We start from the raw sequence: 25,297 nt of genomic DNA, 5'->3' as shown, positions 1-25,297 counted from the left end.
CCCTGGTTCTGCCTCGTGTCCCTCCGCATGAGAAGCGCTGGGCCAGTCACAGAGTCGAGTCTGTGCGCGTGTCGTTGCCTCGTCTGTTCTCGCTCCTCTGCTTTGCATCCACTCATACCGACTGACTCTGCGCATCATATCGTGAGTATGAGACGAGGAACAAAGCGATTGAGCACACATTGGCGTGGCCAACGGGCGGTACCCTTGAGCCAGGCTGGCAGAACAGTCGGGTGAACGGCCGTTGCGATATCGCCATCCGCTGCTGCGCGTACATCCAGATGGTGGCCAGGGGGACGGTCTCACTCTGGCCATTTACGAGCAGCGCTGAGCCCAACTCAATGGCAGCTCGTCCAATATCGCTCGACGGGGCAGGAGCACGTTTGACTCGCCAGCCGCGATGGATTCTCTTTCGCCTACAGGAAGGCCATCGTCACGCTAACCTCTTCATCCTCCCTCTCGCCCAGCAATATGCTTTCCGCCATCCGATCCTCCTTGGCGCCTCGCCAGGCCGTCAACATGGCTGCTCGAGTGAGTTTGACACCCCCTCATGGACAGTGTCTCATCTGCCGGCCGCCGCTCACACCTCCCCCCGCCCATCTCACGCTCTTAGTCCTTCAGCACCACCCCCTCTGCTAGCGACTTCGCCCGCATGCAACTCCTGGGTCGCCTCGTCGCAGACCCCGAGGTCCGCACTACCCGCTCGGGCAAGGAGTATGTCCGCTACACCCTCGCTACAAACGACCCCGCCGGCCCTCCCGGCGAAGACGGGGAGCGTGGGCCCGACACGTCTAGCTTTCACTCCATCTTTGGGTTTGGCGAGCAAGCCGTTCAGCGTCTCACGGCCATTCCCAAGGGCACCTTGATGCAGGTTGAGGCTGATTTCAGGATCCAGCGCAACCCTGGAGAGGACGGTAGCCCGGCGAGCTCATCGTACCTGGTGCAGCACAGGAGCTGCCACGTTGTGCTGAAGCCCAAGGGCGAGAGGGAGGGGCAGTGAGCGTGACGTGCGCTCGATGGACCGCGGAGGGTGTGAAGGCAGGCGGAAGGCAGGCAGGCATGGTAGGCTTGATGCTGATGCGATGTTATTGGCAGGACATACCGACAATTCGATCCACTGCTTCATCTCGTCCCCCGCTCGATTAAAAGAAGTGACTGGCCTGCGTCATAGGCAGCTTCGTCGCTGCCTCGACGGTGCATATCCTCCCGTCCGCCTTCACCTCATACGTCTCCGGATCGACCTCGATCTTCGGCAGAGCTGTATTGAGCTTCATATCCCTCTTCGTGATTCCTCTACACCCTCTTACCGCTTCCACCCGTTTGTTGAGTCCGTAGGCCCCCACGATCCCTTCGTCGATGGACACCTTCGATACGAAGCAGAACGAGTTGTGGTGTGCCGCCTTGGGTAGGGCGCCGTACATTTTGCGGCCATACATGGGCTGCACAGTCGGGATCGAGGCATTCGCGTCACCCATCTGCGCCCAAGCTACTTGCCCGCCCTTCAGCACCATCTCTGGCTTAGTGCCAAAGTGGGCCGGCTTGTAGAGCACCAGGTCGGCCAGCTTGCCCACCTCGACCGATCCAACAACGTGGGAAAGGCCGTGCACGATTGCCGGGTTGATCGTGTACTTGGCCACGTACCGCTTCGCTCTCTCATTGTCTTTGCTCGGCGCACTCGCCGTCTCCCCGGCTTCATCCCCCTCCGTCTCAAGGGGCCCCGTCATGCTCCTCATCTTGGCCGCCGTTCTCCATGTCCTGCTGACCACCTCCCCAATCCTGCCCATAGCCTGCGAATCACTCGAGATCATGCTAATAGCCCCCTGGTCCTGCAGCACATCCTCTGCCGCTACGGTCTCTGCTCGGATGCGAGAGTCGGCAAAGGAGACGTCCTCTGCGATGTCGCGCGAGAGGTGGTGGCAGACCATGAGCATGTCGAGGTGCTCGTCGAGGGTGTTGGCCGTGTAGGGCCGGGTAGGGTTGGTCGACGAGGGGAGGACATTGGGGACTGAGCAAACCGTGATGATATCGGGGGCATGACCTCCCCCTGCCCCTTCGGAGTGGTATGTGTGGATTGTGCGGCCTCGGAAGGCGGAGATGGTGCCTTCGACGAAGGAGCTGCGTGCGCAAAGGGCGAAGACGAGTCAGTGCCATTCATCACGACCCCAAGCCTCCCGTTGTTCCTACGCACGACTCATTGAGGGTGTCCGTGTGAATATTGCACTGCACGTCAAACTCGTCACAGACGGTGAGGCAGCTGTCAATCGTCGCCGGAGTCGTTCCCCAGTCCCTGCGACGGAACAAATCAATCAGTCGTCAGCGTCAAAACAACGGCATTCGGACAGGGTCTGCGGCACTCACTCATGCAACTTCAATCCCGCGCAACCCGCCTTGACTTGGTCCACCAACCCCTGTCGCGCCGAATCGTTACCCTTGCCCGTGAACGCAAAGTTGAGCGGCACATCATCCGTCGCTCTCATCATGAAGCGGACATTGTCGAGCCCAGGGGTACAGGTCGTGGCGGATGTACCCGATGTGGGGCCCGTCCCACCGCCGATGAGTGTGGTGATGCCCGTGGAGAGGGCTTCCTCGCATAAGTCCGGGCAGATGTAGTGCACGTGGGCGTCGATGGCGCCTGCGGTCAGGATCTGATTTTGAGCTGCGATGACCTCAGTACAGGAGCCGATGATCCTGCGGGGGAAAAGAAGCGATGGGTGGTCAGGGCAGCTGCGCTGGCAAGGTCGTCGCACACCGTCGCCCACTCACATGCCTGGCGTCACCCTGTCCATGATGTCTGGATTCCCCGCTTTACCCACTCCCACAATGCGCCCTTCCTTGATTCCCACATCCGCCTTGACCACTCCCCACCAGTCCAAGATCAGCGCATTGATGATCACTACATCCAAAGTCTCTTCGTCGCTCCTCCCCGTTGCCTGGCCCATTCCATCTCTGAGCACCTTGCCTCCCCCGAACATGCACTCGTCTCCGTACGACGTGAAGTCGCGCTCCACCTCGACCCACAAGTCCGTATCCGCCAGTCGGACACGATCACCGGTCGTGGGGCCGTAGAGGGCCGCATAGGCTGGGCGGCTGAGCGTGTATGCTGGCGGCGCGGGGAGGGGAGCAGACGGCGAGGGCTCGTTGCAGAACTTGCCGGCCTGCAAACGTTGCAGTATCTCGTCATGGGAGCCCTGAGAGGTGAGATCGGCGACGAGGCCTTTCGCAATGCAGTTGCCCGCCTGTGCGAGTCGCTTCTGCCCGCCAATACTGACGAGGCTGACCGACTTGACGTCTCCCGGCTCAAACCGCACGGCTGTACCGGCAGCGATGTCCAGGCGCATACCAATGGCAGAAAGACGAGGGAAGGAAAGGGCCGGGTTGGTTTCGACGAAGGGATAGTGCGACCCAACTTGGATCGGCCGATCCCCCGTGTTTGTTACTCGTAGCGTGACGCGCTTCCTGTCCGGGCAGAGGGTGATATCCGCAGCTTTGCGTACAGTGACGACTGCTCCCGGGAGATGTTCCAGCGGCTCTGGCTCAGGTCCAAAGAGGTCGTCGCTTGGAATGGGGAGGAAGGACCCGTACAGTGCCTCCCTTAGATCGCCCTTCTCTGTACAGACGGGGTCGTGCACAGTCACTAAGAATGTTCCGTCAGGAAAGGTACCTTCTACCATGACTTCGTGGAAGAGCGTCGCTACGCCTGACTGAACATGCCGTGTACCCAGCATCGTCTTGCCCAATTGCATCAGGTCGGCAACGGAATGGGTGCCATCCCGTATGCGCTCCTGGAGGACAGAGGCAACGAGAGCCGTCGCTTCGGCCACATTGAGCCTGACGCCGCGAGCGAGGCGTCGCTGTGCTAGTGAGCCGGCCTGAGAGAGGAGAAGCTTGTCCCTTTCGCGGGGCAGGAGGTGCATCGTGAAGCTGAATTGTGCACTGCGGCCTGGAAGAGGAGACGTAATGTGTGGGGTATATGCAGATGCAGAGAGATAAGAAGGTCGAGCGGAGAAGGCGAGGCGAGCTAGTCTAATTCCAATTTGCATGGCTCGAGCGCCCAGAAAACCACGTGGTTGTGAGCCGCTGCGACTTGGCAGAGCCAACCAACACTGTTCTCGCTGCGTTGGGACTCACTTTCTCTCCTCGTCTTCGTTACCAATCGCACGCCCAACCGCCTTCAGTGATGTCGGCGCAGGCAAGTGGTCAGCAGCGGCACCACTCGCACAGTCATGCGTCACCAACGGTGCCCGATCCGCGGCAGAGAGGCAGAGTAGCCTTCACAACTCCAATCCCAGCCGCCTCCTTTTCGACGTCCCCGACGTCCTCCTCCATCCCGACCGACTTGGTCCTCGCTCTTCTCCTTACCAAGACGGCATTAGCATCATCAGCCCTCCTCGCACGACACTGGCTGCTCGTACCTCACTCGGAGCGCATACACTCGCCATATTCCCGAGCAACGCCTTCATCATCAGGCCAAGATGAGCATTCCGTCTCCTCTCTGGCAGTAGCGGCCCTCACACTCTTTCTCGCTGCGGCCGCTCAGTTGGCTTGGTTCAGACCATGGCAATGGCTGCCTGCGCTGAGGCGATCAGACCCGGAACTCAAGGTCGTGCCAAAGAAGCTGGCCATGCTCGGGCTAGTGTTCTTCGCGCACCTCCTCGTCTGGCTAATGGCGCTCCGACACCTCGGGGCTCTCACGGTGATCGTATTTACGCAGTTCTGCGAAGTTTGGGCATCGGACCTTGCACGATCTATCAAAGCGCGCAGCTACGGAGGCTACACTATCCTGCTGGCCCTCGCCGGCTCGTTCCTGTACAGTCTCATTGCTGGCCTGGCTACTCCTGCTGGCTCCTCCTCGGGCGGCTCAATCGCTCATGGGCTGGCAGGAGCAGACGACGTCGACCTACCAGCGTCTCTAAAGCACATGCGCCCAGGTGGACTTGCTTCTCCCTCCTCGCAGCGACTGGCAGCACAGGCTCAGCAGTTGGACGCGGCCAACTTCTCCGCTACAGGCATCCTCGCGGGCCATCTCTGGCTGCTGGGTTATGCGCTGCTCACCTTGCTCAAGCAACGAGCCACAATCGAGGCGGCAAGGCATTGTAGCGGCCGCAGGCGAGCGACAGTCCTCGCCGGTATTCTGGCCGCAGGGATGGCGGTTCCGCTTTGCCTGTTTGCGAACGTGATGGGAATGGCAAAGCTGCCCCCGCTCAAGTCGCTCGCTCCCTCAAGTACTACGACGCACCTCCCTGCCTATTTGCTGCTGGCAGGCGCCTTCCTTGTCCTCGAACCCTTGCTCTCCGCCACGCTGGAGGGGCATGCGACCCTGCAGGTGCGCGTGGCCCAGGGATGGCCAATGGCTGTGGTGGCCTGCGCGATCGTAGGCTTCGTAGGCTTCGGCGTGCATGTGGGATGGGGGCTCTGCGTCGTCGCCGGTACTGTGGGATACGGACTGCGCTCTATCCTCCGCAACTCGCCACACCTCCAGCCAGAGGCCACCACTGCCCCTCCTGCAAATGGCCATGCCCACGGGCATAAGCGCCAACCCTCAGACGGGACTGCCCTCTCTGAGCTCGTCAAGACTACCAAGGACATCGCCTACTCCACTCGCCGTGTCCTATCTGCCATATTGGCCCACTCCGATTCGCGCAAGATCTTCCAATTCCTCTGCCTCAACCTAGCATTTATGGTCGTCCAACTCCTTTGGGGTGTCTGGACCAACTCCCTCGGCCTGGTGAGCGACGCTATCCACATGTTTTTCGATTGTGCCGCGATCGGCATGGGCCTGTTCGCCAGCGTCATGAGCAATTGGGGTAGGGATGAGGTGTTCACCTACGGGTATGGGAGAGTAGAGACGCTGAGTGGGTTCGCGAACGGGGTGTTCCTCGTGCTCATCAGCGTGTTCATTGTTTTCGAGGCGGTGCAGCGTATTGTCGAACCGCCTGTGATGCACAACACGCGGCAGTTGTTGGTGGTTAGTAGCATGGGATTGGGAGTCAATCTGTTTGGCATGTTTGCGATGGGTCATCATCACCACGGTCATAGCCATGGGCATGGCCACGACCACCATCATCACCACGGGCATGGACATAGCCATGGCCACGATCACGGACATGACCACGGGCACGGCCACTCGCACAACATGATGGGCGTCTACCTCCACGTCATGGCCGACACTCTAGGCTCAGTGGGTGTGATCGTCTCGACTCTCCTCATCCAATACTACGGATGGACAGGCTTCGACCCGATTGCCTCCCTCTTCATTGCGGCCTTGATCGTCGCGTCGGTCATCCCTCTCCTAGTCGAGTCGGGCCGGGTGCTCTGCCTCGACTTGGGGCAGGAAAGGATCGACACGATCCTGGAGGCGTTGGATGAGGTAGTGGACAAGGTGGAAGGGGTGGAGGGGTACAGCTTCCCGAGGTTTTGGCCAAAAGACTCGGAAAGTGTGGTCGGGTCGATCAGACTTCAGGTTAGCTTGCGAGGGAGCAAGGCTGCTGCGGGTGGTGGGATGAGGAACAGGACGGTCTCTTCAGCCTCGACCGTAGGCACTACCACATCGGATACGTGGGGTACGATGGCCTCGAATGGCTCGTGGCGGACACTGAACGACGCGACAGCGACAGGGGACAGTGACAAATCATCCTCCAGCGTTACACCCGAAGCCCTCGCAGCACAAGTAGAAGACCTGCTGCGTGCCAAGATCCCCGGTCTGGAGTCACTCAGCATACAACTCGAGGACGCTTTAGCCGCAGCGCCTAACGCGGCGGGCATCGGTCCTTCAGTAGGAGGAGCACAAGCATTTGGCGAATTCTTACATGGGCAGAGCCCTCCGCGTGAATCGATGGGTGGAGGGGGAATGACCAAGAGTAGTAGCCAGGATTTGCCAGGCGTGACGCCTAGGAAGATGAGATAGGACGGAGGCGACAAGGCGGACGCTTTACCTTCTCTCTTCGAACTACAGCATACGCTTCATGACGTTCGTTGTGACGTGTGCATTGCTATGATATCTTCGCCGCGACTGTATGCTCTGCCTCCCCTCTCCCCGACGGCCAACCCCTCCCTCTCACTACCTCAACGACGCACTCGGCCCGCCCTGGACAGCATGCGCCGCCTGCTCTATCTTTGCCTTGACGTCCTCCGCTGTCCTCAGGCTAAGGTGCTCCGCCTTGTTTGCAAGATCGCTGCCGCTGCTGCTGCCACTATTCGAAGCAGAGGAGGCAGCATTGCCTACTGCGCTGGTCGCATTCTGTGTTAACTGTGAGGTCCGGGAGATGAGACGGTCGACAACCTCATCCCATCGCACGGCGTTGATCGACTCGCTCAGTGAGACGAGATGGTGCTGCGGGACGATGAAAGCGAAGATGAGTGAGTATATGCTACCATTCTTCAAAGTCTCCGCGTCTCGCCCATTCTGGCACTCACATTCCACCTCGACTTCAATTGCTCGCCGATACTCTCATACCTCGGCCTACTCTGATTCCATCGACTTTCCCTCCAGCCCTCATCTTCGGCCAACTTGCCCTTGGTCTCGCGCAAGCGATCCTTGAGCTTTCCCTTGACCTCATCCAAGGCCTCGTCGGCCCTGGCGGCTGCGTGCGAGAGGTGCCGCGTGCTCGATGTTGAGGACTGCTGGTAGAGGGCGACGAGGGAGAGGGAGACAATGCTGCCCGCGAGGGGGGCAAGGATGAGGCGCGAGGTGAGGAGGCGGGCCATTGCTGAAGAGGAGGGACCAGGCTGGTGGGCGTGGAGGTTGAAGATGTGGTATCCGAGGGCGGACAAGGACAACGGTCAAGAGTTGCATGCCGCTTTGTCGACGGAACGGGATTCGTCGGCCAAGTCAAGGAGCCGCTCGACCCTCGAGCGCTCAGGCCAGCCCGACACACGAGGCATCGACTGGGACTTGGACTTGGCCAAGCAACACTTTCATTCCAATCCTGTTCCTACATTCTGGTCACACCGCAGCCGACGTCATGTCTCGGCCATCGGTCGATGCTGACGACCCCGGCTCGGACACAGAGTCTGTACTCTCATCGTCACAGGCCCCTTCTGCGACCACTCGATCCCTGGCAGCTGGCGGCCTCAACTTCGCAAATGCTTCAACGCTCAACCTGTCCGTCTTTGCTGGTAGCCCAGCCAACGCCAACACCAACGCCAATGCATCGACTTCATCCTCGTCATCCACAGCTGGTCTTCTTGGCGGCTTCAATGCCCTCTCGACCGTACTGAACAGTCCTCACAAGCGGCAGCATCCCATCGACCCCAGCTCGAGTCGCTATCCTCCCCTCCCAACGCATAAGGACGCTGAAATAAGGCGGCCAAAGAAGGAAAGCGTCAAGGCTTACATCGATGAGGTGTCGACTGAGTGGGACAGATACACCAAGAGCAAAAGTCTCGGTGCCAAAGGGAGCGCAAAGACCAGGCTGTCGCAGCAGCAGGAAGGCAGCGACGATGCAGCTTCGTCCTCGACGGCTACGACCGCCGTTGCCAAGGGCAAGCTCCCACCGCTCAGTGCCGTGCCGCAGGTTTTCTTCGAAGAAGACTTCAACCTCGGCAACCCATACACCTTCGACATAGTCACGGAGCGGTACGGGGCCGTCAATGCGTCCGGCTCCAACAGCGCCGAGCCTGCGATATCAGACACAGTCGCACCTCAAGCCAATTCTGGCCCAACGCCAAACTCAAATGCTCACCTCGACAAGCTCAGCCATTACTCTGACATAGTTGAGCAGCATCTTCTGCATGAGATTTCACTCCGTTCCTCCTCCTTCTTCTCCGCCCTGGGCACATTGCAAGACCTCTCCCAGTCCTCGAGCTCATGCCTCTCCGTCATCCACTCGCTGCGCAGCGAACTCATAGCCGTGGAAGAGTCGCACGTGAAGACAGGGCTGAGGGCAGTGCGCAAGCAGGATGAGAGGAGGGTATTGCTGAGACGGATAAGGGGTGTGGAGAGGATACAGAGGTGGTGTGAGGCGAAGAGGATGGTCGAGTTGATGGTCGGCCAGGGGGAGTATGAGGAGGCGCTGCTTGTCATTGAGGGCTTGAGGGACGATCTGCAGCCAAGAGCAAGAGGCGATCAAGACAGGACACTGTCACCGTTGCGATCACCTTCGACAGGAGAAAGGTCCTTCCAAGCGCCCAATGGCGGCGAACATGATGCGAACGGAGTCACGGATGAGGAACAAGAGGATAGCGGCGAAGAGGTTGACCTCTCGCAGATCCCGGCGATTGCCGCGCTCGTACCCGACCTCGACGATTTGGAAGCCGCTATCTCAGGCCAGCTGGAAGCAGAGCTCGTAGGCGTGCTGGGACAGGGTCTCGAGCAACCGCCAGAAACATCCCCAACATCAAGCGACGCGGAATGGCCTCTGCAGGATCGTGTCCGCCCCCTCGTCCACGGTCTTGTGCGTACCTCCGGCCTCGAGCAAGCGATAACCTCTTCATACCGCCCTCTTGCGCTCCTCTCCATCCGGCAGTCCCTCAAGCGCGCCCTGCAGTCTGCTCCAGGTGGAGAGGACCCCGTACTGTCATCCCTCTTCGATCTGCTTGACGACGATCTTGCCGCCTCGGGTAAGGGGGAGAGTAGGACGGGCGAGGCAGGCGCTTATGCGGCCAAGAGGCTGAGGGAGATGAGCACGGAGGAGTTCTCACCTCTTCTGTCGGCGGCTTGCGAAGGGATGGAGGCCGCGGTTGGCAGGATTGAAAAGCAGGAGCGAGGAGTACTAGGTCTTCTCGACCGGCTTGCCCGACAGGAGAAGATTGGCCTGGATGACACCCGTGAGGAGGCCTCGGCCTCGCAATACCTGATGCCCCCGACAGTCTCATACGGCCTGCCAAATATCCTCGCCTCCCAACTCCACGCAAGCATCGAAGTGGCACACATCCTCATTGCGCGCCTCGTCTCCCTTCGCGCAATAGCGCACGCTCAGCTGTCCATGCAAGAGTTTCTGGCCTTCTTCGATCCGCTCATGGCGTTCGTAGAAAGGACGGAGAGGATGGAAATCCGTCCTCGCTCGACCGAGGGCACAGCCACAGCCACAGGCAGCAGTAACAGTACAGTGGGCATGCGTCGCTTGATCCCACTACGCTCCACACTCCTCAACCAAAGCAAAGATTGGCTGCGCGCCTTTCATCGCGTGAGGCTGGAGAAAGCGGCACGATGGGTGGAAGAGGAGACATGGAGCCAGGCGGAAGTGCCGCTCAACTCAGTTGAGCTGGTGCGCAAGCTTGTGCAATGCGCCAGCGAGGATCCGGAGGGCTGGGGGCCGGATGCGGCTCCATCAGGAGAAGAGGAGAAAGCAGAAGGGCAGGCGAGAGAGATGTCAAGCACTCTACCCATCCCGTCAGAAGCGCCCTCTTCTGCCGGTGGCACTGCGGTCGATGCTGGGGACAAGAAGTCCTTCTACGTTGTTCCGGCTACACTGCGCGTACTGGACCTCACAAGGGAGTACACGCAAGCCGTCATCGGAATGAGCCGCGTCACGGGGACGATGGAGATCATGAGTCGCGAGGTTGAGTTCCTCAAGGTGAGTTGCGCGATTCAAGATCGCCGTCGCAGGTGAACACAGTCTGATCTCTCATCCTCCCTTGCCCGCAGCAATTCAACTCCCGCACCTGCCAAGTAGTACTCGGCGCAGGTGCCATGCGCTCAGCCGGTCTCAAAAACATCACTGCTAAGCACCTCGCCCTGGCCTCACAGTCCCTCTCGCTCTTCATTCACTTGATCCCGTACCTCAGGGAGTGTGTCCGCCGCCATCTTCCCGACGAGCGCCAAGCCGTGATGCTCGTGGAGTTCGACAAGCTCAAGCGCGATTTCCAGGAACACATGTTCGAGATTCATGCCAAGCTGGTCGCGATTATGGGAGATAGATTGGGGGTGCATTGTCGCTCTCTTGCGGTGACGAATTGGAATGCGCCCCTCCCCGCAAAGGGCGACGATGAGAAGGAAAGTGACAGTACTTCGCCAGCTGTTCAGCCAAATAAGGCCATCGTGGACCTGGTGAAAGAGACAAGCACTCTTCACAAAGTGCTGAGCAAGTACCTGGCGCCAAGCGTCGTCGAGGGAATCACCGCGCAGGTCCTTTCGTCGATCACGCAGCGTGTGGGAACGGAGTTTGCCAAGGTCGAGGTCACGCGTGAAGGCGGGGAGAGTGCGATGAAGCGTATGCAGGCGGACGTCGACTATCTCGACGCAAGGCTGGGAAGTCTAAAAGGAATGTCCGAGGGCGGATGGGATACGAAGGGCTTGAGGGCGGTCGTTAGCTCCAAAACCCCTCCCGCACCGCCAGCGCAGCAGCCGGCAAGCAAGTCTTCCACCGCTCCTGCTGCCGGGAAAGCTGCCCCACCACCCGCAGTGAATACCAACAGCCCTGGTTCACCGGCGCCTTCATCCCCCGTCGGCGGCGGAGCTGCTTCCTCTCCCCGCTCGGGTCCTGCAGCCTACCGAAGCAAAATGTTCCCCTTCGGCCGTCGAGGCGCTTCTGCGAATGCTCAGCAGCAGCAACAACAACAACAACAACAACAGCAACAGCAGGGTACCCCGCCCAGGTCTGCGGCCAGTCCTGCGGGCCAAGGGTCGCCGATGTCACAGGCGCAAGCGCAAGGTGCTCGCCCGCCGATGAGCGCAGCAAGCGGGGGCGTGGACGAGCTGGCCCCTCCTGCGAGGACGAGCAGTGCAAGTAGCTCTGGTCGCCCTTCAATGGAAGCGGTTGCCCTGCCACCGTCAGTCGTCGAGGGCGATGAGCCATCCAAGTCGTCAGGAAGCCAAAATGCAGCTCCTCCGACTGAGCCGCAAGAGGTCGCTGAGCATACCAAAACGGTCGTCGATGAGGAGGGCGGACCTGGGCTAGTGGCCGATGGAGCTGCGAAGGGCTCTGTGGAAGCTCAAGGCCAGCAGGAAGCCCAGCCTTCCGAAGCCATCGAGAGCATCGCTCAGGAAGATCAGCAGCAGCAGCAGCAGCAGCAGCAGCAGGCAGAGCTAGATGTCAAGCCTACAGCTGAAGTCGCGGACGCATCAGTGCCTCCAGCCGCAGCACCTTCACCGGCGCCCCATCAGCCCTCCTCATCTCGCGACCAATCTCCCAACGGTCGTTCGTCTCCTGCGGAGGCCAACCACACAGGACCGCCGACCCCAACGACTCCAGCTCGTCCCTCAGCTGAGGCATCCGCAGCCGTGGAGCCTGCAATCTCTTCACCAGCTCCTACCCCACCAGCTTCGACATCAGCTTCGGGCAGCGCCACTCCTACACGCCCGCCACGTCAAACCCTGCAACAACGTTTGGCAGAGGCGGCTAGGAAGAGATCGGCCGCGGCTGCTGCTGCTGCCGGTGCGGCAACCACTATGGTAGACACAGCGCGCCCGTCGACGCCGACTCAAGATGAGAAAGAGGTCCCGCCGCCGCCTACGCCGGAAAAGGACATGAGTGTCCGGGGTAGCTTGGAGATTGTGGCGGCAGATGACAAGCAGATGGAGAAGCCTGAGGCTATCGCAGGGCCTGCTACGCCTACTGATGCGTCCGCGCAAGGAGCAGCGAAGGAAGAGCCGCAGACAGATGCACAGGAGACTGAGGCTGTACCATCTACAGAGGAGGAGACGGTACTGAAGCCGGCATCATCAAAGGCAGCAAACAACGACGAGGCGCCTGAGGCGCCTGAGACTGTGGCGTCAGTCGACGCCATCGCTGCTCAAAAGGAGAGCGGCGCTTCGGTCCCCACTGAAGCAATGCAGGAGAGTAGCGAGGCGAAGGAGGCTGTCGTGTCCGACAGTGCAGTTGTACAAGAAGCTGCTCCAGCTCCGTCGGCCGTACCGAGTGACCCGGCTCCGGCAGAAGCTGTCGACGCCGGCGTCGCTGCTGATCCAGCTCCCGCGACTGCTGACACACCATCTGCTGAGGCTACTCCCTCCGGCGCGACCACCCCCTCTAGGGGCGATGATGTTGCCTCTCAGCGCGGCGATGAAGATGCGGATGGGGATGACGACGAGGGCGAAGGGTCCGGCGACAAGACGGGCGATGCAGAGGCGGGCGCGGCCCCATCGAGTGGCGCTGGCGGAGGGTCGTCGAACAGCAAGAAGAACAAGAAGAAGAAGAACAAGAAGAAGGGCAAGAAGTGAAGCGTGGATCTGTGAGCAGGGAAGGCTGTTGCAAATAGAACTATTGCATTGCTTGGCTTTCCTCCTGCTGAAGCAATGGAAGCATTCTTCCAAGCACCCCTTCTCTATCACGCCTCCCGAAAGTCCGTATGCCCAGTCTCCATGGCGTGCCGACTCGCCCCCTTCTCCCCCACCAAGGCACTCCCACACGTCCCGCACCTGAGATCGAACGTCGCTGTGTCCGTATGGTAATGCCGCGCCTTCAATTTCGCCACCATCTCCTTTGCCGCAGCGTCCAGTGGCTGCTGCTCATCCCGAGAGAAGAGCGTGCGGGCAAAGTCCAGGGGCACTTGGCCGGGCGAAGGCTCCACCTCGGCCGGGAGGAGGACAAGGGAGTCGTAGTGAATCCCGCTGTGGATCAGATACCCGATCTGAGAGTGGGGAGGGGAGGCACTTTCGCCGAATCGATAGGTCACGCCTGTTGATACGTCGAGAGAGACGAGCTCTGTGTTGAAGTGGTTGGAGAGGAGTGAAAGCTCAATTGCTCCTCCCCAAGTCTTCTCCTCTGAGATCTTGCGCGCGTATTCGTGAGGCGGCATGCCCAGGACGACTTCTGGGTAGTCTTCTGGGTTGGCTAGAATCCCTTGTGACACGACTGGGCATTAGTGATGAGAAGACGGGTAAGTTCAGGAGGAGGGTATGGACAAGAGGCAAGGCGAGGCGAACTCACCTTGTCGCAGCCCCTTACAGACGTCGAGGCCGGTCTTTTGATGGAAGAGAACGGCGATTGCGTGAAAGAGACTGCAAAGCGGGGCAAGATGGTCAGCCCTAGTCGAGGTCTGTTGATAACGGACGCCGCGTTCACTAACCAGCTATTATCATCCGGCACAACTTTGAGCGTCAGATGCTCCCCCGTGGACGGCAGGCGGACGTACACCTCGCCATCCTGTACTGATCCCTTCGATCCAGCGGCGGAACCAGCTGAAGTCTTGGGCTGACTGTTGCTGCCTGGCGAAGACGCTGATGCCGCCGCGGCGCTCGACTCAGCACAAGCCCTCATCGCCACCTGCTGGCTGCGTGACATTCCTCCAACTCCATCTGTACCACTCCCCGCCCGATGCTGTGGCGGCGCCCCTCGCACTGCCGTCGCGCTACTCGTATTGAAGCTCGGTACATTGGATGGTTGCGACTTGCTGGAAGAGGACGATGCGAAGGCAAGAGGGGAGAATTGGTTTGGTCGCGATGAGGGTGCCACGCCGCCGTTTGGCAATGCTTTTGGGGCGAGGATCAACTGGTCGCCCCGCTTGATGGACAGAGGCGGTTGTGAAAGGAGGGAAGACGGAGTGAGGGAGGAAGTGTCGATGGGTTTGGGTGGATAGCCTGTGCGAACTTTTGGCGGGAGAGGGCGAGAGTTGCGTCAGTGAGGTGCGGGGCGAATGTATGCTGCGAGCGTTGGCCACGCACGCTCATAATCTTCCACCTTGACCAGGCCGGAGAGGAAGCTTTCGAGCTGATGCCATGCTGTGGTGTCGTCAATTTGAAAGCTCGAAGCGCCCTGAGGATGTCGTATGCGGATCATCGAGATATGAGTGGATGGTGGTGCAGTGGAAATCAAAGTGTTGGTTGAACGAACGACTCGCGTCCTGTCCCATCGGATCAAGATCAAGCGGACCGGCGGATTTGTGGAGGCATCGACTCCATCGACGGCGGAGCTGCATCGACGCCAAGTTGGGCTCCTTCTACGCTAGACGCCGGGGCTTGCTGTGCTCCTCAAGGTTAACTGCTTCTCATCACCATCACGCTCTTACATCCATGTCATCCACGTCAGAAAATATCGCAGCTGCTCAGACATCGAGCCAGACGCAGGCCCAAGGCGAGGCTCAGGCGCTAGGCGGTCAACAGCAGGAGATGACGGAGACTGAATTGGCCGAGTTGCAGACTGGTGAGTGTGCGCCCATGATCTCTTTCTATTGAGATTCATTGCATCCTCACCGACCGCACAATGCCACGCACGCAGGCACCGCCCCTATCCCACGCACCATGGACACATCGCCCTCGCAGCTAGACCCACGATTCGACCCGGATGACCTTCGCCAAGGTAAAGCCCCTCCCGCAGCCCGCAAAGGCGGAGTCCTGGGCACGGTGAACCAGCATCGTCCTCACCTGCGCAAGAACGTGAAGAAGGTCAAGAAGCTTGTTCCTAAGCGCAGCCTGGTGCCCGGCTTCAAGGGGAGCACTAAGAGGGAAGGAAACGAGGAAATGGTCGAGGTCGAGGAGGACGTCGAGGAGTCGCCATCTCCGGGCGAGGAGGAGGGTCACGCAGTCGGAGAGGAAGGGGAAGGAGAGGCAGAGAAGAAGCATGGTTTGATGGGCAAAATCTTCCATCATAAGAGCTGATCAGCTGACCGCTGAATGCAAATTGCAAATCGCATCTAGACTATGGCATTGCGCACGCTTAATGACCCCACGGACTGCCCGCCTCCCAGAAGCCTTGCTCGTAGTAGACGCATGCCTTCCACACTGCCTCGAGTCCTGTAGGGCAACAATGAAGGAGGGTAGAGGATGTCAGCGTGAAGCGCATCAGAAGGCGCGAGGCCAGTTTCCAACTCACTCTCCCTCTTCTCCCCGTCCCTCTTCCATTCCTCGTCAATGCCCTCAACTAGCTCTGCGATCTCTTCCACGAACACCTCGAACTCCCTGCTCGTCCAGTTGGGAATCAGCTCCGATAGAGCCGAGACTGCAGGCGAAGGCTGGGCCGGTTGTGAGAGGGCCTTCTGTGTAGACAGTGCGAAGCGCCAAGCCGTGAGGTAGAGGTGCTCCATTGACCAGAGGAGGACCAGAGCTTCTTCAAAGGTGGCCGTCGAGGCGATGGTGGCCACTGTGAGCAAGAATGATATAAGGCAGTGAGGTCAGTGTGAGAATCAGAGATCTCTTGGGGCCATATCTGTCACGCACTGTAGTCAATGTAGCCTCGCGTAGTCGGGGCAAGCAGGCCAAGTAGCGGCTCGTCGTTGCCCTTGACGCTAGTAGCAGACGAAGCAGATGGCGGCTGTACATCGAGGGGAAGCCCATTCTTCCTCGCCACATCCTCAAAGAAGGCCATCTCACGAGTGATGTTCTACGATGCGCATCGTCAAGGCAAACTGGATCAGCTCTCGTCGTCTTGCCTCTGCTCGAGGCTCTGCCCGCCTGTATGCTCGCTCACACTCATCGCGCCACCCAACACTCTCAGCCTCTTCCAGTACAGATCTGACTTCGGGTGCCCAGGAGGCACATCGAATGAAGGGCAGCGCTGAAGCAGCCCACCGAGCAGCTTTGTGTAGCCCATCAAACCGTACAGGCGATCCTGCGTCAGCCATGCTGCTAGCCTGTCGGCGGAAAGGGTTCCCTTGCCTGCTTCCAGTAGGAAAGGATGCTCCGTAGCTACCTTGAGGGAAGAAGGAGTGAGAGAGATCAGATGCTCTGTCAGAGAGGGTGCCATGCTTGATCCTTGATTGAAAGCAGTGGTTGACAAGGGTCTTTCTCTTCTCATGACGCACGGACTTCTTTCCACGAGTTGTGTGAGCTCAGGTCAAGTCGGGCTGGGCCTCGGTCCGCGTTGATCGACTTGGCGCGGCGGCGACGGGCGATGCGTGCGAGAAGAAGAGCGACTGAACGCGGCGCTGACTGCATCTTCACTTGTCCTCCTCACGACACAACTTACTCGTCACAATGGCCTTCCTAGGCCCGCCGGTCAGGTGGCCAGACGCCCTACCAATCGACAATGATGCCTCTCCCTTCTATCCTCTGGCCTCCTCCCTTCGCAGGATCCTACCTGGCCCCTTGGCGACGCTTCCCTCTTCGATCCTCGTCTCTATCACTCTCACCTTCCTCCTCATCACGGGGATTGCCATCTTCTCTGCTGTACTCAACGCGAGGCGTTCCTCTCTCCTCGTGTCAGAGAAGGCTGTCCCGGCTTCATCATCAGCAACGCAGCGTCGCAAATCTGGCCAGCCTATCACTGCCCTCCTAGTAGGCCCAGAGCAGACGGGCAAGTCTTCCATCTTCTCCGCCCTCGTCTTTCAGGCCGTGCCAGAGACTCAGACTTCTCAGCATGAGAATGAAAGTCGCATCACGCTTCGTGCGGAAGGGCATGGGGAGAAGGCAGTGGAACAGCCCGTGCAGCTTGTGGATCTGCCTGGCCACCCAAGGTTGAGGGGCAGAGTCGGCGACTTTTTAAGTGTTGCCGATAAGATTGTGAGCCGGCAGGACAAATAGAGAGATGGTTGCCAGAAGACTGAGGGCTAATAGTCTGCTTCACTTCCGCCCAGGTCTTTTGCGTCGACACCACCACCGCGATCCGAGGCGCCTCGACCAAGAACGATACCCTCATTGAGGCAGTCGAGTGAGTAGCTTCCTACTAGCGTTCGCTTTCCTCAACCCCCTTCTTCCGTCCTCCCCCTATGCATCTCACCCGCGACCATGTCAAATTCCGTTCATCCTTTTCAATGGGTCGCAACGTGCCGAAGTGTCGCGAAAATTGAGCGCAAGCAGCTGGTACGCTCACCCTTCACGGGGTTTGAGCACCCATCGAACAGACGGGAGCCGCTGTTTCGAGCATCTTAATGCCCGGTGTCTGCGACGAGTGCTTTACTCGAGCAGGCGGGCTGGTAGCTCTCACATGCCTTTACTGCTTCATTACGATGCGATGTGCGTGCGGTCGGTCGCTGACTTCTTGTGCCTTCTCATCCTGCTCCTAGCCAACTGCACTCGACTCTCACCTCCCTCGCACGACTACGCCTTTCACGCTCTGCATCACGCTCCCTTCCTCCACCACCTTCTCTGCTCGTCCTCTTCACCCGTGGTGACCTATCACCTCTCCTATCCGCCTCGCCATACGATACCAAACGCCAATCTCAGGTCGTAGCACGCGCGAGGGCGGCATTTGAACAGGAGCTGGGCCGGAGACGAGCGGGCATGGGACTGGGACGGGGCGCGGCTGGGGGACAGAGGAGGGCCAAGGTTGGGGGGATGAGTGAGGTGGTGGGTGGTGGCAGCGCGCAGGGCAGTGGAGGTTTCTTCGGTGCCATCAAGTCTCTACTAGGCTTGAGTGGATCCAAATCAGCTGCCTCAAGCGCCAAACCTGGCCTCGACGAGGAGGACGATGACGAGGATGCCGAATCAGCAGACTACGTCGACTGGTCCTGGTCAGAGCGAAACGCCACCTCCCCGGACTCTGGCGGGTCCGGAGCAACCTCCTTTAGCCTTGATCGCCTCGACGCAGATGTCGTCTCGGGCGGTAAGGCTTCCTTTGCTGTCGCTTGCCTGGGCAAGGAGCGCGGATGGGCTATGAGCGCGCTACAGGATGAAAAGGCGGCCGAGGGTAGCGAGGAGGGATTCCAGGGGCTCAAGACTGTAAGAGAGTGGCTAGCCGACAGCGCTGTATGATCTGTATGACGAGTGTTTCAATGTCACTGGACCTAACTGGTAGCTCATTGAATGCGCCAACGAGTGATGAGGCCAGCTCGAAAATCACGCGGCCCGTGCGTACCGTCGATTGAGTCGAGCGTTGATGCGTGCATCCACTTGGTGAACCGGACTGAGCTGCTCGTTGCCATTCCTACCATCCTATTGCCATCTCATCCTCTCCAATCTTTCGTCATGGATCCTTTTCAACCGGACGAGGATGACTATCAGCATCAGTCAAGCGGGAGCGCGCCCCCGCAAGCCTCGGGCTCGACCACCTCTCGTCCTCCAGCGCAACTCGCAGCATCCGTATCAGCATCCATCGCCGATCCCTTTGCGCAAGACGATGTCGCCGCGAGTGGCATGCAGCCAGAAGCTCGACCATCCGAAACGCTCTCATCTTCACCGCCGTCTCGATCCGCTGCGCAAGTAGAGAGTCGTCGTCCTCCACCAGCAGCCGTCAACTCCACAAGTGCCTCCCTGCTCTTGTCTTCAAACCCAGCTGGGCCTTCAAGTCCAAGGCGGACACCCTCGCAAGGCGCAGCAGATCATGTTGCGCTGAAGATGGGAGACGTTTCAGCTTCGACTTCAGGTTCGGCCGCCTCATATCGGGATATATCAGACGAAGACGAGCCTGAGCGCGATGATTATGACGTCGATGAGGAAGAAGGGGGCGAAGTGTCTGGCCTCCTTGGCGGCAGAGGACAAGGAGGGCCATCGCGTCGTGAGGAGCGGCATAAGCGCTCATCTTCATCAGCATCAGGCGCCACAGCTTCTACATCGTCTACGCGTCGTCGTCGCCGGCCCCGTCAAAACGGCGCGCTAGCCACCCTCCAGGCCCTCGGCCGCCGTATTGTCGCAGCCGCCCGTCTCGCCCAACAGCAGGACGCCTCATCCCGCTCAGGAGGTACGATCCACCTCAATAGTAGCACGGCCCCTTCTACTCACTCTCCCGCAACCTCTCACCTCTCACACCGCGAACAAGCCCTCTGGCTCTGGGCCAACATAGAGGACTTCGACTCCTTCCTCACGGAGCTCTACGCCTACTACACTGGCAAGGGGGCAACATGCATCGCCCTATCTCGACTGGCTGGGCTGGGCACTGTGGCTTTTGTCTTGGGATTTTCCACCTTTCTGTTCGGGTGCCTAGACTACACAAGGATACAACATGATGGGAAGTTGGGGGACATCGTAACGCCGCAGTGCAAGAGAGGGTTGAGCCCTGCAGGTCTGTCCTTGGGGACCTTACTGCTTGCTGTGGCCCTCTTGGGACTGTATGGTATGCAAGTCGTGAGGGTGGGCCTAGGCTTGAAGAGATTGAGGAGCATGCGCTACTTTTATGAGTATCTGCTCGAGGTACCAGAGAGGGATGTCCAGACTATCCCATGGCATGATGTCGTGGAGAGATTGAGCCGGTTGCTGGAGAGTCACCCATTGCCTTGTCTGGCGCCAGCGCTGCCAGACGAGCGAGGAGGACATGCTGGAGATGGAAGGCCCGAGGCACAGAGCATTGATGTCCACGAGGTCGCCAATCGACTCATGCGACAGGACAATTACTTGGTCGCGCTCCTGGATCAGGACTTGCTGCCGTTGGGGCTGCCAAACCCGTTTGGCATCTTGAGTGTCGGTGGGGATGGAGCGCAACAGCAACCTCTCCTTACTCGGTCACTCCAGTGGAACCTCGAATTCTGTAAGTCCAGGTCATTCTCAAGCTCTTCGCCCAGCTTCCGTCTGACCATCCTCCTTCCCCTCGCGCCAGGCATTCTCGGCTACCTATTCGACGCCCGCGGCCGTGTGCGACGCGCCTTCCTCTCCGATTCACATAGACTCGACCTCATCGACGGCCTGAAGCGACGCTTTGTGTTCATGGCCTGCTTGAACGCCGTGTTCGCGCCCTTCATCGTGTTGTACACACTGGTCTACAGCTTCTTTAGGTACTTTGAGGAGTATCACAAGAATCCGGGTACACTTGGGGCGAGACAGTGAGTGCATGTAGGACGGAGGGGGCGGGAAGAAGCTCCTTCGATCACAGCTGAGCTCACGACTTCCCGCTATTCTATGCCGCAGGTACACAGAGCTGGTGAGCACCATCATCCTGCCCCTTTCTTTCAAGACTCATCGCTCACCTCGCTCCTTCCCTCACGTTCGTCAGGCCCGCTGGAAGTTCCGTGAATACAACGAGCTCCCGCACCTATTCCGCCGGAGGTGCCACTCTTCCTACCCCTTTGCAGATCGGTACCTTGCTCAGTTCCCTCGGGAATCCCAAGCCATCCTCGCCCGCTTCGTCAGCTTCATCGCAGGTTCGATAGCCGGGGTACTCCTCCTCGCCTCACTGGCGGACCCCGATCTCTTTCTGCACTTCGAGCTCACACCCGGTCGTAACACCCTCTTCTACATCGGTGTCTTCGGAGCCGTCCTAGCCGTGGCGCGTGGCATGGTACCCGATGAACGACTGGTCTTCGAGCCCGAGGTCCTACTCGAGGCTGTAGTGCATCATACTCACTACTGCCCGCCGGAGTGGTCGGAGAGGGGCTTCCATTCTGCGGAGGTTAACGTGGAGTTTGCGAAATTGTACGACTTGAAGCTGGCCATCTTCGTCAGAGAGGTGCTCAGTGTCCTGGTCACGCCATTCGTACTGGCGTGGGCGCTGCCGAGGAGTGCGGAGGACGTGGTCGACTTCTTCAGGGAGGTGAGTGTGCGTAGAAGGAAGAGATGGAGGAGCTTGCTGACTGAATATCTCGATTACTCTTCGCTCGACAGCACACTGTTCACGTCGATCGACTTGGGTACGTGTGCAGCTACGCGGTCTTCGACTTCGGCGCTTCGCAAGGGGACGATGCTGCAGCCGAAAATGAGGACCAGAGTGGACGGCAGCAACGGCGTCCTGCGAACATATCGCCCATTGCGACCCGCAACGGCGTTCAGGGCCTCGCAGTCTCCACTCTGGAAAGCGACAACGAGGACGAAGCGGACAGCCCTCCTCGCGGGAAGCCCGGGAGCTCGTCTCACCGACGTCGTAGGGACCTTGACACTGGCGCGACAGACAAGATGGCTCAGTCCGCCTTGCACTTTGCGGCAACCAACGCATGGCAGCCTGACCATCCTGCCGCCTCGATCTACCTTGAGAAGCTGCAAAGGCACCACGATAAGCAGCACGACCGGCGCCAAGGGATAGGGATGGACCGCCCGTCAAGCCAGGCGTCGAGGATGTTGCTCAGCCCGAAGGCCGCAGCGATGGAGACTGAGGATCTACTGCTGTTCTCGCAGCCGCAGGCTAGTGGTGCGGTCAGGACGAGGAGGGTAGGGAAGAGCAAAACAGGGAGAGAAGCTCCAAAGTCGTCAGCGAGTGCGAGCGCGGGTACCAGCCTAGCGACATCGGCAGCAACGAACCCCGGCAACAAGAGAAGGGCAACTACATCAAGCCGCGACGCGGCCCATCTGCGCGAGCTCGACGAGGCCTCCGCGGAGGAACAGGATCATGAACACTTCGAGACCAGCTCTGCTACTACGACAGGTTCGGCCGCAGGACCGCCACGCTCGCTACTCGAGCATGTTGGGCGACGCATCTTGCCTTGATGAATGACGAAGACGATGTTGTCATGTATGATTATCTATGGAATGATAATGCAACACGCAATACTGCATGCATAAGAAAAGATGTTTCCATTGTGATTGCAGCAAGAGAGAAAGGGAAGACCAAATTAATCAAGTCTACGAGCTACGAGGGGCGGCTGCTTGCCGAAAGAGGAAGGGGAAGAGGAAGCAAGGGACGGAATATCAATCAGTGAGCTCTTCAGCTCAAAGCTTGACCCTACCCGCAGCGAGCTCTTGCAGGTCCTGCGGCAAGAAGGGTCTGTACGCCTCTGCATTTGGCGGAAGCCACCAGATGGCGTCTCCCTTGACCATCGAGTGATCAATGCCCTCTTTACGCAGTGCGACTTTGAGATGCTTGACAGTTCCCGTCTGCTCCATCGTGGGCACGATCCTCAAGAAGAAGGGTACAGCATACTTGGGCAGCGTCTTGCGCGCATGTGCTGCGAGGTGGGCAGGGTCGAAGACGACGTCCGAGGGGATGGCAGCACAGCCTGCTCGACCGTCTGAGCCGGGGACCTCGACACCATACACGTTTGCTTCGCCGATGACCTGGCCAAGGGCTTGCGCCACCTCCGCTGTAGAGACGTTCTCGCCGCGCCAGCGGAAGGTGTCGCCTAGGCGATCTTGGAACCAGAAGAAGCCTGAGTGAGGTTGAGCAGGGAGGAAGTCAGTTCACTGGTACACTTGCAGTAGACTCATATCTCGATCTTGCGACTCACCATCCGCATCCCTTTTCATCAGATCGCCACTCCTGAACCACCTGTCCCCCTTCTTGAAGACATCGCTCAAGATCTTCTTCTGCGTCGCCTCCGGGTTATCCGCATAACCCTGGAAGTCACCAGAGGGTTTCGAAGAATCAATGACCATGAGGAACTCCCCGCTCTCCTCTGGCTCGCACTCGACACAAAAGCCCGTCTTGGGATCGCGATAGATGTCTTCTGTGATGGCATCAACGCGAGCAATCTTGAAGTCTGGACGGGCGCGCCTAGCGACGGGGCCGAAGCGGCCGATGGCGCCTGCGCCGAAGGGCCCGGTGTTGTAGTTGATCAAGGCGCCGTTGCCCTCAGAGGACGCGTAGAATTCTGAGACCTCCTTGACGCCGTAGCGTTCACGGAACTTGGTCCAGACGTCTGGACGCATGCCGTTGCCGTAGGCCATGCGGACGCGATGTTGCTTGTCGAGCGGGCTTGGCGGCACGGCGAGGAGATAACGTGCAATCTCACCAATGTACTGGACGACGGTCGCGTCGTACTTGCGCACTTCGTCCCAGTATCTGCTGGCGGAGAACCTGCGGCCGATGATGACTGTGGAGCCTGCAGGCCAGGCGGTTGCGATGCAGAGGAAGGCGGCAGAGGAGTGATAGAGAGGCATAGGCGTATAGATGCGGTCGGACGTCTTGAAGTTGTTGACCGTACCGAAGATGACGAGGGCGAAGCCAATGCGGCCGTGCGAGCAGAGCGCTGCTTTGGGCAGTCCCGTGGTGCCCGAAGTGTAGATGAGGCAGGCGGGCGTCTTCTCTGTGACGTCTTTGCGGTAGGTAGGATCGATGGGCTTGGGGCTGGGGGAGGAGGCTCGCAGCTGGGGCAGGCTGAGGGTGACCGAGTTCTGGATGGAACCTGAAGCGCCGCTGCCTGACTTCTCCCCTGTGGACAATGGGATGCCGTCCTCGATGCAAACGTACTGGCGGACATTTGAGCCTTGAAGCTGTGATTGGATGGCGGCGATATTCTCTTCGAAGCCGGGCTCGTAGAGGACGACTTGACCGCGCGAGACCTTAATGCAGTGCTCGAGACCTTGACCGGTGAGGCCGTGGTTGATGAAGGCCGGGGCGACATTGATAGACATGCAGGCAAGCCAGATGGTAACGAATGCGACCGAGTTGCCCGAGACGAGGGCAATGCGGTCTCCAGGCTTGAGGCCGAGGCTCAAGAGATAGTTGGCGACTCGGAAGACGTCTGCGGGCGATGGCACGGGATGCAGAGTCAGCTCACTGATGGAAAGAAAGAGGATGACCTCGGCGGGAATCTTGCTCCTTCATCTTCCTTCTCACGCCCACATCTCAGTTCAAGTGTAGTTTTTGGGGTCAAAGTCGACACAGGATGCTCCGGGTGGACGAATCGTGAATGCAGTCTTTCCCTCTTGAAGCTCCCTCAATACGCTATCTATTCTTGCTGGCTCATCTTTGAATGCCACCAATCCATGCTTTGCTTCCTCATTACTCGGCGGCAGTACTCACCCTTCTGAATCTGGCTCCAGGTCCACGTCTGCCCTTCGTAGACGTATGCGACATTGTCTGGCGTCGACTGCACTCTGGCAGCAAATCGCTCGTAGAGAGAGATCTTTCCCTTCCAGCTGTTGAGGCGGTGGGTCAAGTTACCACGAGCTGCAGCCCTGCCCAATCGCGAGTCGGATCGAAGTCCGTACTTTGCGTCGAGGTAAGCCCAGGTGGCCAGGCCGCCAAGGGCCTTCATCGCCGGCGTGAGGGACATGGCTGGCGGGGAGACGAGAAGGATGTGTGGTTGGTAGTGGGTGGATGGATGGATTGAGGAAGAATTCAACGAAGGAGCGATGCTATGCTATCCAGCGAGTGGAGATTCGGAGAGAACCATCGTCTATGCGAGTCCAGCGAGCGCTGCGTGAAATGAGGCGGGCCACAGTGTGGGGAAATCGCTCGACAGCCTTTCACGCACGGTAGAGAGAGAGCCACCTCCACGTGGAGTTCGAGCCACACACCTGACACCGTACGAGAGCCGCCGCCTATTCGCTGCGACCATCACAAGCCGCACTCATGCATCCGGAAAAGCAGACATTGGGGTGAGGCAAGAGGATGATGATGATGATGATGATGAGAAGGCGGCTATCTCATCTTCCGGCTCCGCAGGTGGTGAACCTCAGGGCGAGAGCTCACGAGGGTCGTCACTCGTCACAGCATCGCAGCAACGCAGACCGGCTGCGCTCAGATGTGTTCTCGATGACAGCTCGATAGCACTGAGACCGAGGACAATGGCCACGTCGGCGTCTGCTGCGTCTCTTTCGACGCTGATCATCTCGAGCTGCCATCGTCTGAAGCTGGCCTCGGCGAATTGACGTCCCCTCCCTGGTGCGAGTGTGCTTTGTGCTGCACAGCCGCCGGATTGACTTTGGTCCGCGGCGGGGCGTCGAGTCGCAGGCGCACGGCAGGGG

At 59.3% G+C, this 25,297-nt stretch overlaps 12 protein-coding genes across 12 annotated transcripts; 7 read left to right on the top strand and 5 right to left on the bottom strand.

Annotated features, from left to right (window-relative positions):
• Positions 1-85: 85 nt before the first annotated feature.
• On the top strand, positions 86-1,342 carry BDZ90DRAFT_233561 (hypothetical protein). The gene is made up of 2 exons (XM_025506675.1): positions 86-528; positions 611-1,342. The coding sequence occupies exons 1-2, from the start codon at positions 469-471 to the stop codon at positions 995-997; spliced, it is 447 nt and encodes a 148-aa protein (XP_025360577.1). The 5' UTR covers positions 86-468; the 3' UTR covers positions 998-1,342.
• BDZ90DRAFT_254591 (putative urease) lies at positions 803-3,911 on the bottom strand (the record flags this gene model as incomplete). Its single annotated transcript, XM_025507828.1, has 4 exons — positions 803-2,112; positions 2,186-2,284; positions 2,356-2,685; positions 2,761-3,911. The coding sequence occupies 4 exons, from the start codon at positions 3,909-3,911 to the stop codon at positions 1,140-1,142; spliced, it is 2,553 nt and encodes an 850-aa protein (XP_025360576.1). The 3' UTR covers positions 803-1,139.
• A 213-nt stretch (positions 3,912-4,124) lies between these two features.
• On the top strand, positions 4,125-6,964 carry BDZ90DRAFT_233560 (cation efflux protein; the record flags this gene model as incomplete). The annotated part of the gene is made up of 1 exon (XM_025506674.1): positions 4,125-6,964. A coding segment is annotated over exon 1 (2,278 nt), but the record flags the coding sequence as incomplete, so codon positions are not given.
• Positions 6,965-6,977: 13 nt separating this feature from the next.
• Positions 6,978-7,801, bottom strand: BDZ90DRAFT_54812 (hypothetical protein). The gene is made up of 3 exons (XM_025509670.1): positions 7,538-7,801; positions 7,411-7,474; positions 6,978-7,327 (listed from the first exon to the last, which is right to left on the bottom strand). Exons 1-3 carry the CDS (start codon positions 7,699-7,701, stop codon positions 7,055-7,057), a joined length of 501 nt encoding a protein of 166 aa, XP_025360574.1. The 5' UTR covers positions 7,702-7,801; the 3' UTR covers positions 6,978-7,054.
• Positions 7,802-7,921: 120 nt separating this feature from the next.
• Positions 7,922-13,410, top strand: BDZ90DRAFT_242351 (hypothetical protein). The gene is made up of 2 exons (XM_025507414.1): positions 7,922-10,511; positions 10,583-13,410. The coding sequence occupies exons 1-2, from the start codon at positions 7,959-7,961 to the stop codon at positions 13,094-13,096; spliced, it is 5,067 nt and encodes a 1,688-aa protein (XP_025360573.1). The 5' UTR covers positions 7,922-7,958; the 3' UTR covers positions 13,097-13,410.
• Positions 12,962-14,694, bottom strand: BDZ90DRAFT_233557 (hypothetical protein). Its single transcript, XM_025506673.1, has 4 exons — positions 14,540-14,694; positions 13,945-14,464; positions 13,806-13,876; positions 12,962-13,730 (listed from the first exon to the last, which is right to left on the bottom strand). The coding sequence occupies exons 1-4, from the start codon at positions 14,652-14,654 to the stop codon at positions 13,204-13,206; spliced, it is 1,233 nt and encodes a 410-aa protein (XP_025360572.1). The 5' UTR covers positions 14,655-14,694; the 3' UTR covers positions 12,962-13,203.
• A 193-nt stretch (positions 14,695-14,887) lies between these two features.
• BDZ90DRAFT_261739 (hypothetical protein) lies at positions 14,888-15,472 on the top strand (the record flags this gene model as incomplete). Its single annotated transcript, XM_025508407.1, has 2 exons — positions 14,888-15,017; positions 15,093-15,472. The coding sequence occupies 2 exons, from the start codon at positions 14,888-14,890 to the stop codon at positions 15,470-15,472; spliced, it is 510 nt and encodes a 169-aa protein (XP_025360571.1).
• BDZ90DRAFT_275507 (heme oxygenase-like protein) lies at positions 15,093-16,556 on the bottom strand (the record flags this gene model as incomplete). Its single annotated transcript, XM_025508883.1, has 4 exons — positions 15,093-15,607; positions 15,687-15,953; positions 16,031-16,193; positions 16,281-16,556. The coding sequence occupies 4 exons, from the start codon at positions 16,554-16,556 to the stop codon at positions 15,531-15,533; spliced, it is 783 nt and encodes a 260-aa protein (XP_025360570.1). The 3' UTR covers positions 15,093-15,530.
• A 191-nt stretch (positions 16,557-16,747) lies between these two features.
• Positions 16,748-17,747, top strand: BDZ90DRAFT_54727 (hypothetical protein). Its single transcript, XM_025509668.1, has 2 exons — positions 16,748-17,311; positions 17,386-17,747. The coding sequence occupies exons 1-2, from the start codon at positions 16,787-16,789 to the stop codon at positions 17,461-17,463; spliced, it is 603 nt and encodes a 200-aa protein (XP_025360569.1). The 5' UTR covers positions 16,748-16,786; the 3' UTR covers positions 17,464-17,747.
• BDZ90DRAFT_54728 (hypothetical protein) lies at positions 17,748-18,575 on the top strand. Its single transcript, XM_025509669.1, has one exon. The coding sequence runs from the start codon at positions 18,032-18,034 to the stop codon at positions 18,500-18,502; it is 471 nt and encodes a 156-aa protein (XP_025360568.1). The 5' UTR covers positions 17,748-18,031; the 3' UTR covers positions 18,503-18,575.
• Positions 18,576-18,678: 103 nt separating this feature from the next.
• Positions 18,679-22,215, top strand: BDZ90DRAFT_233553 (APG9-domain-containing protein). Its single transcript, XM_025506672.1, has 5 exons — positions 18,679-20,210; positions 20,280-20,502; positions 20,588-20,600; positions 20,673-21,209; positions 21,281-22,215. The coding sequence occupies exons 1-5, from the start codon at positions 18,716-18,718 to the stop codon at positions 22,094-22,096; spliced, it is 3,084 nt and encodes a 1,027-aa protein (XP_025360567.1). The 5' UTR covers positions 18,679-18,715; the 3' UTR covers positions 22,097-22,215.
• BDZ90DRAFT_233552 (putative FAT1-long-chain fatty acid transporter) lies at positions 22,116-24,733 on the bottom strand. Its single transcript, XM_025506671.1, has 3 exons — positions 24,351-24,733; positions 22,834-24,069; positions 22,116-22,755 (listed from the first exon to the last, which is right to left on the bottom strand). Exons 1-3 carry the CDS (start codon positions 24,601-24,603, stop codon positions 22,319-22,321), a joined length of 1,926 nt encoding a protein of 641 aa, XP_025360566.1. The 5' UTR covers positions 24,604-24,733; the 3' UTR covers positions 22,116-22,318.
• Between the last annotated feature and the right edge of the window lie 564 nt (positions 24,734-25,297).

This window comes from Jaminaea rosea (assembly GCF_003144245.1).
Source record: "Jaminaea rosea strain MCA 5214 unplaced genomic scaffold BDZ90scaffold_12, whole genome shotgun sequence".
NCBI lineage: Eukaryota > Fungi > Basidiomycota > Exobasidiomycetes > Microstromatales > Jaminaea > Jaminaea rosea.
This window is presented reverse-complemented; position numbering and strand designations above follow the sequence as displayed.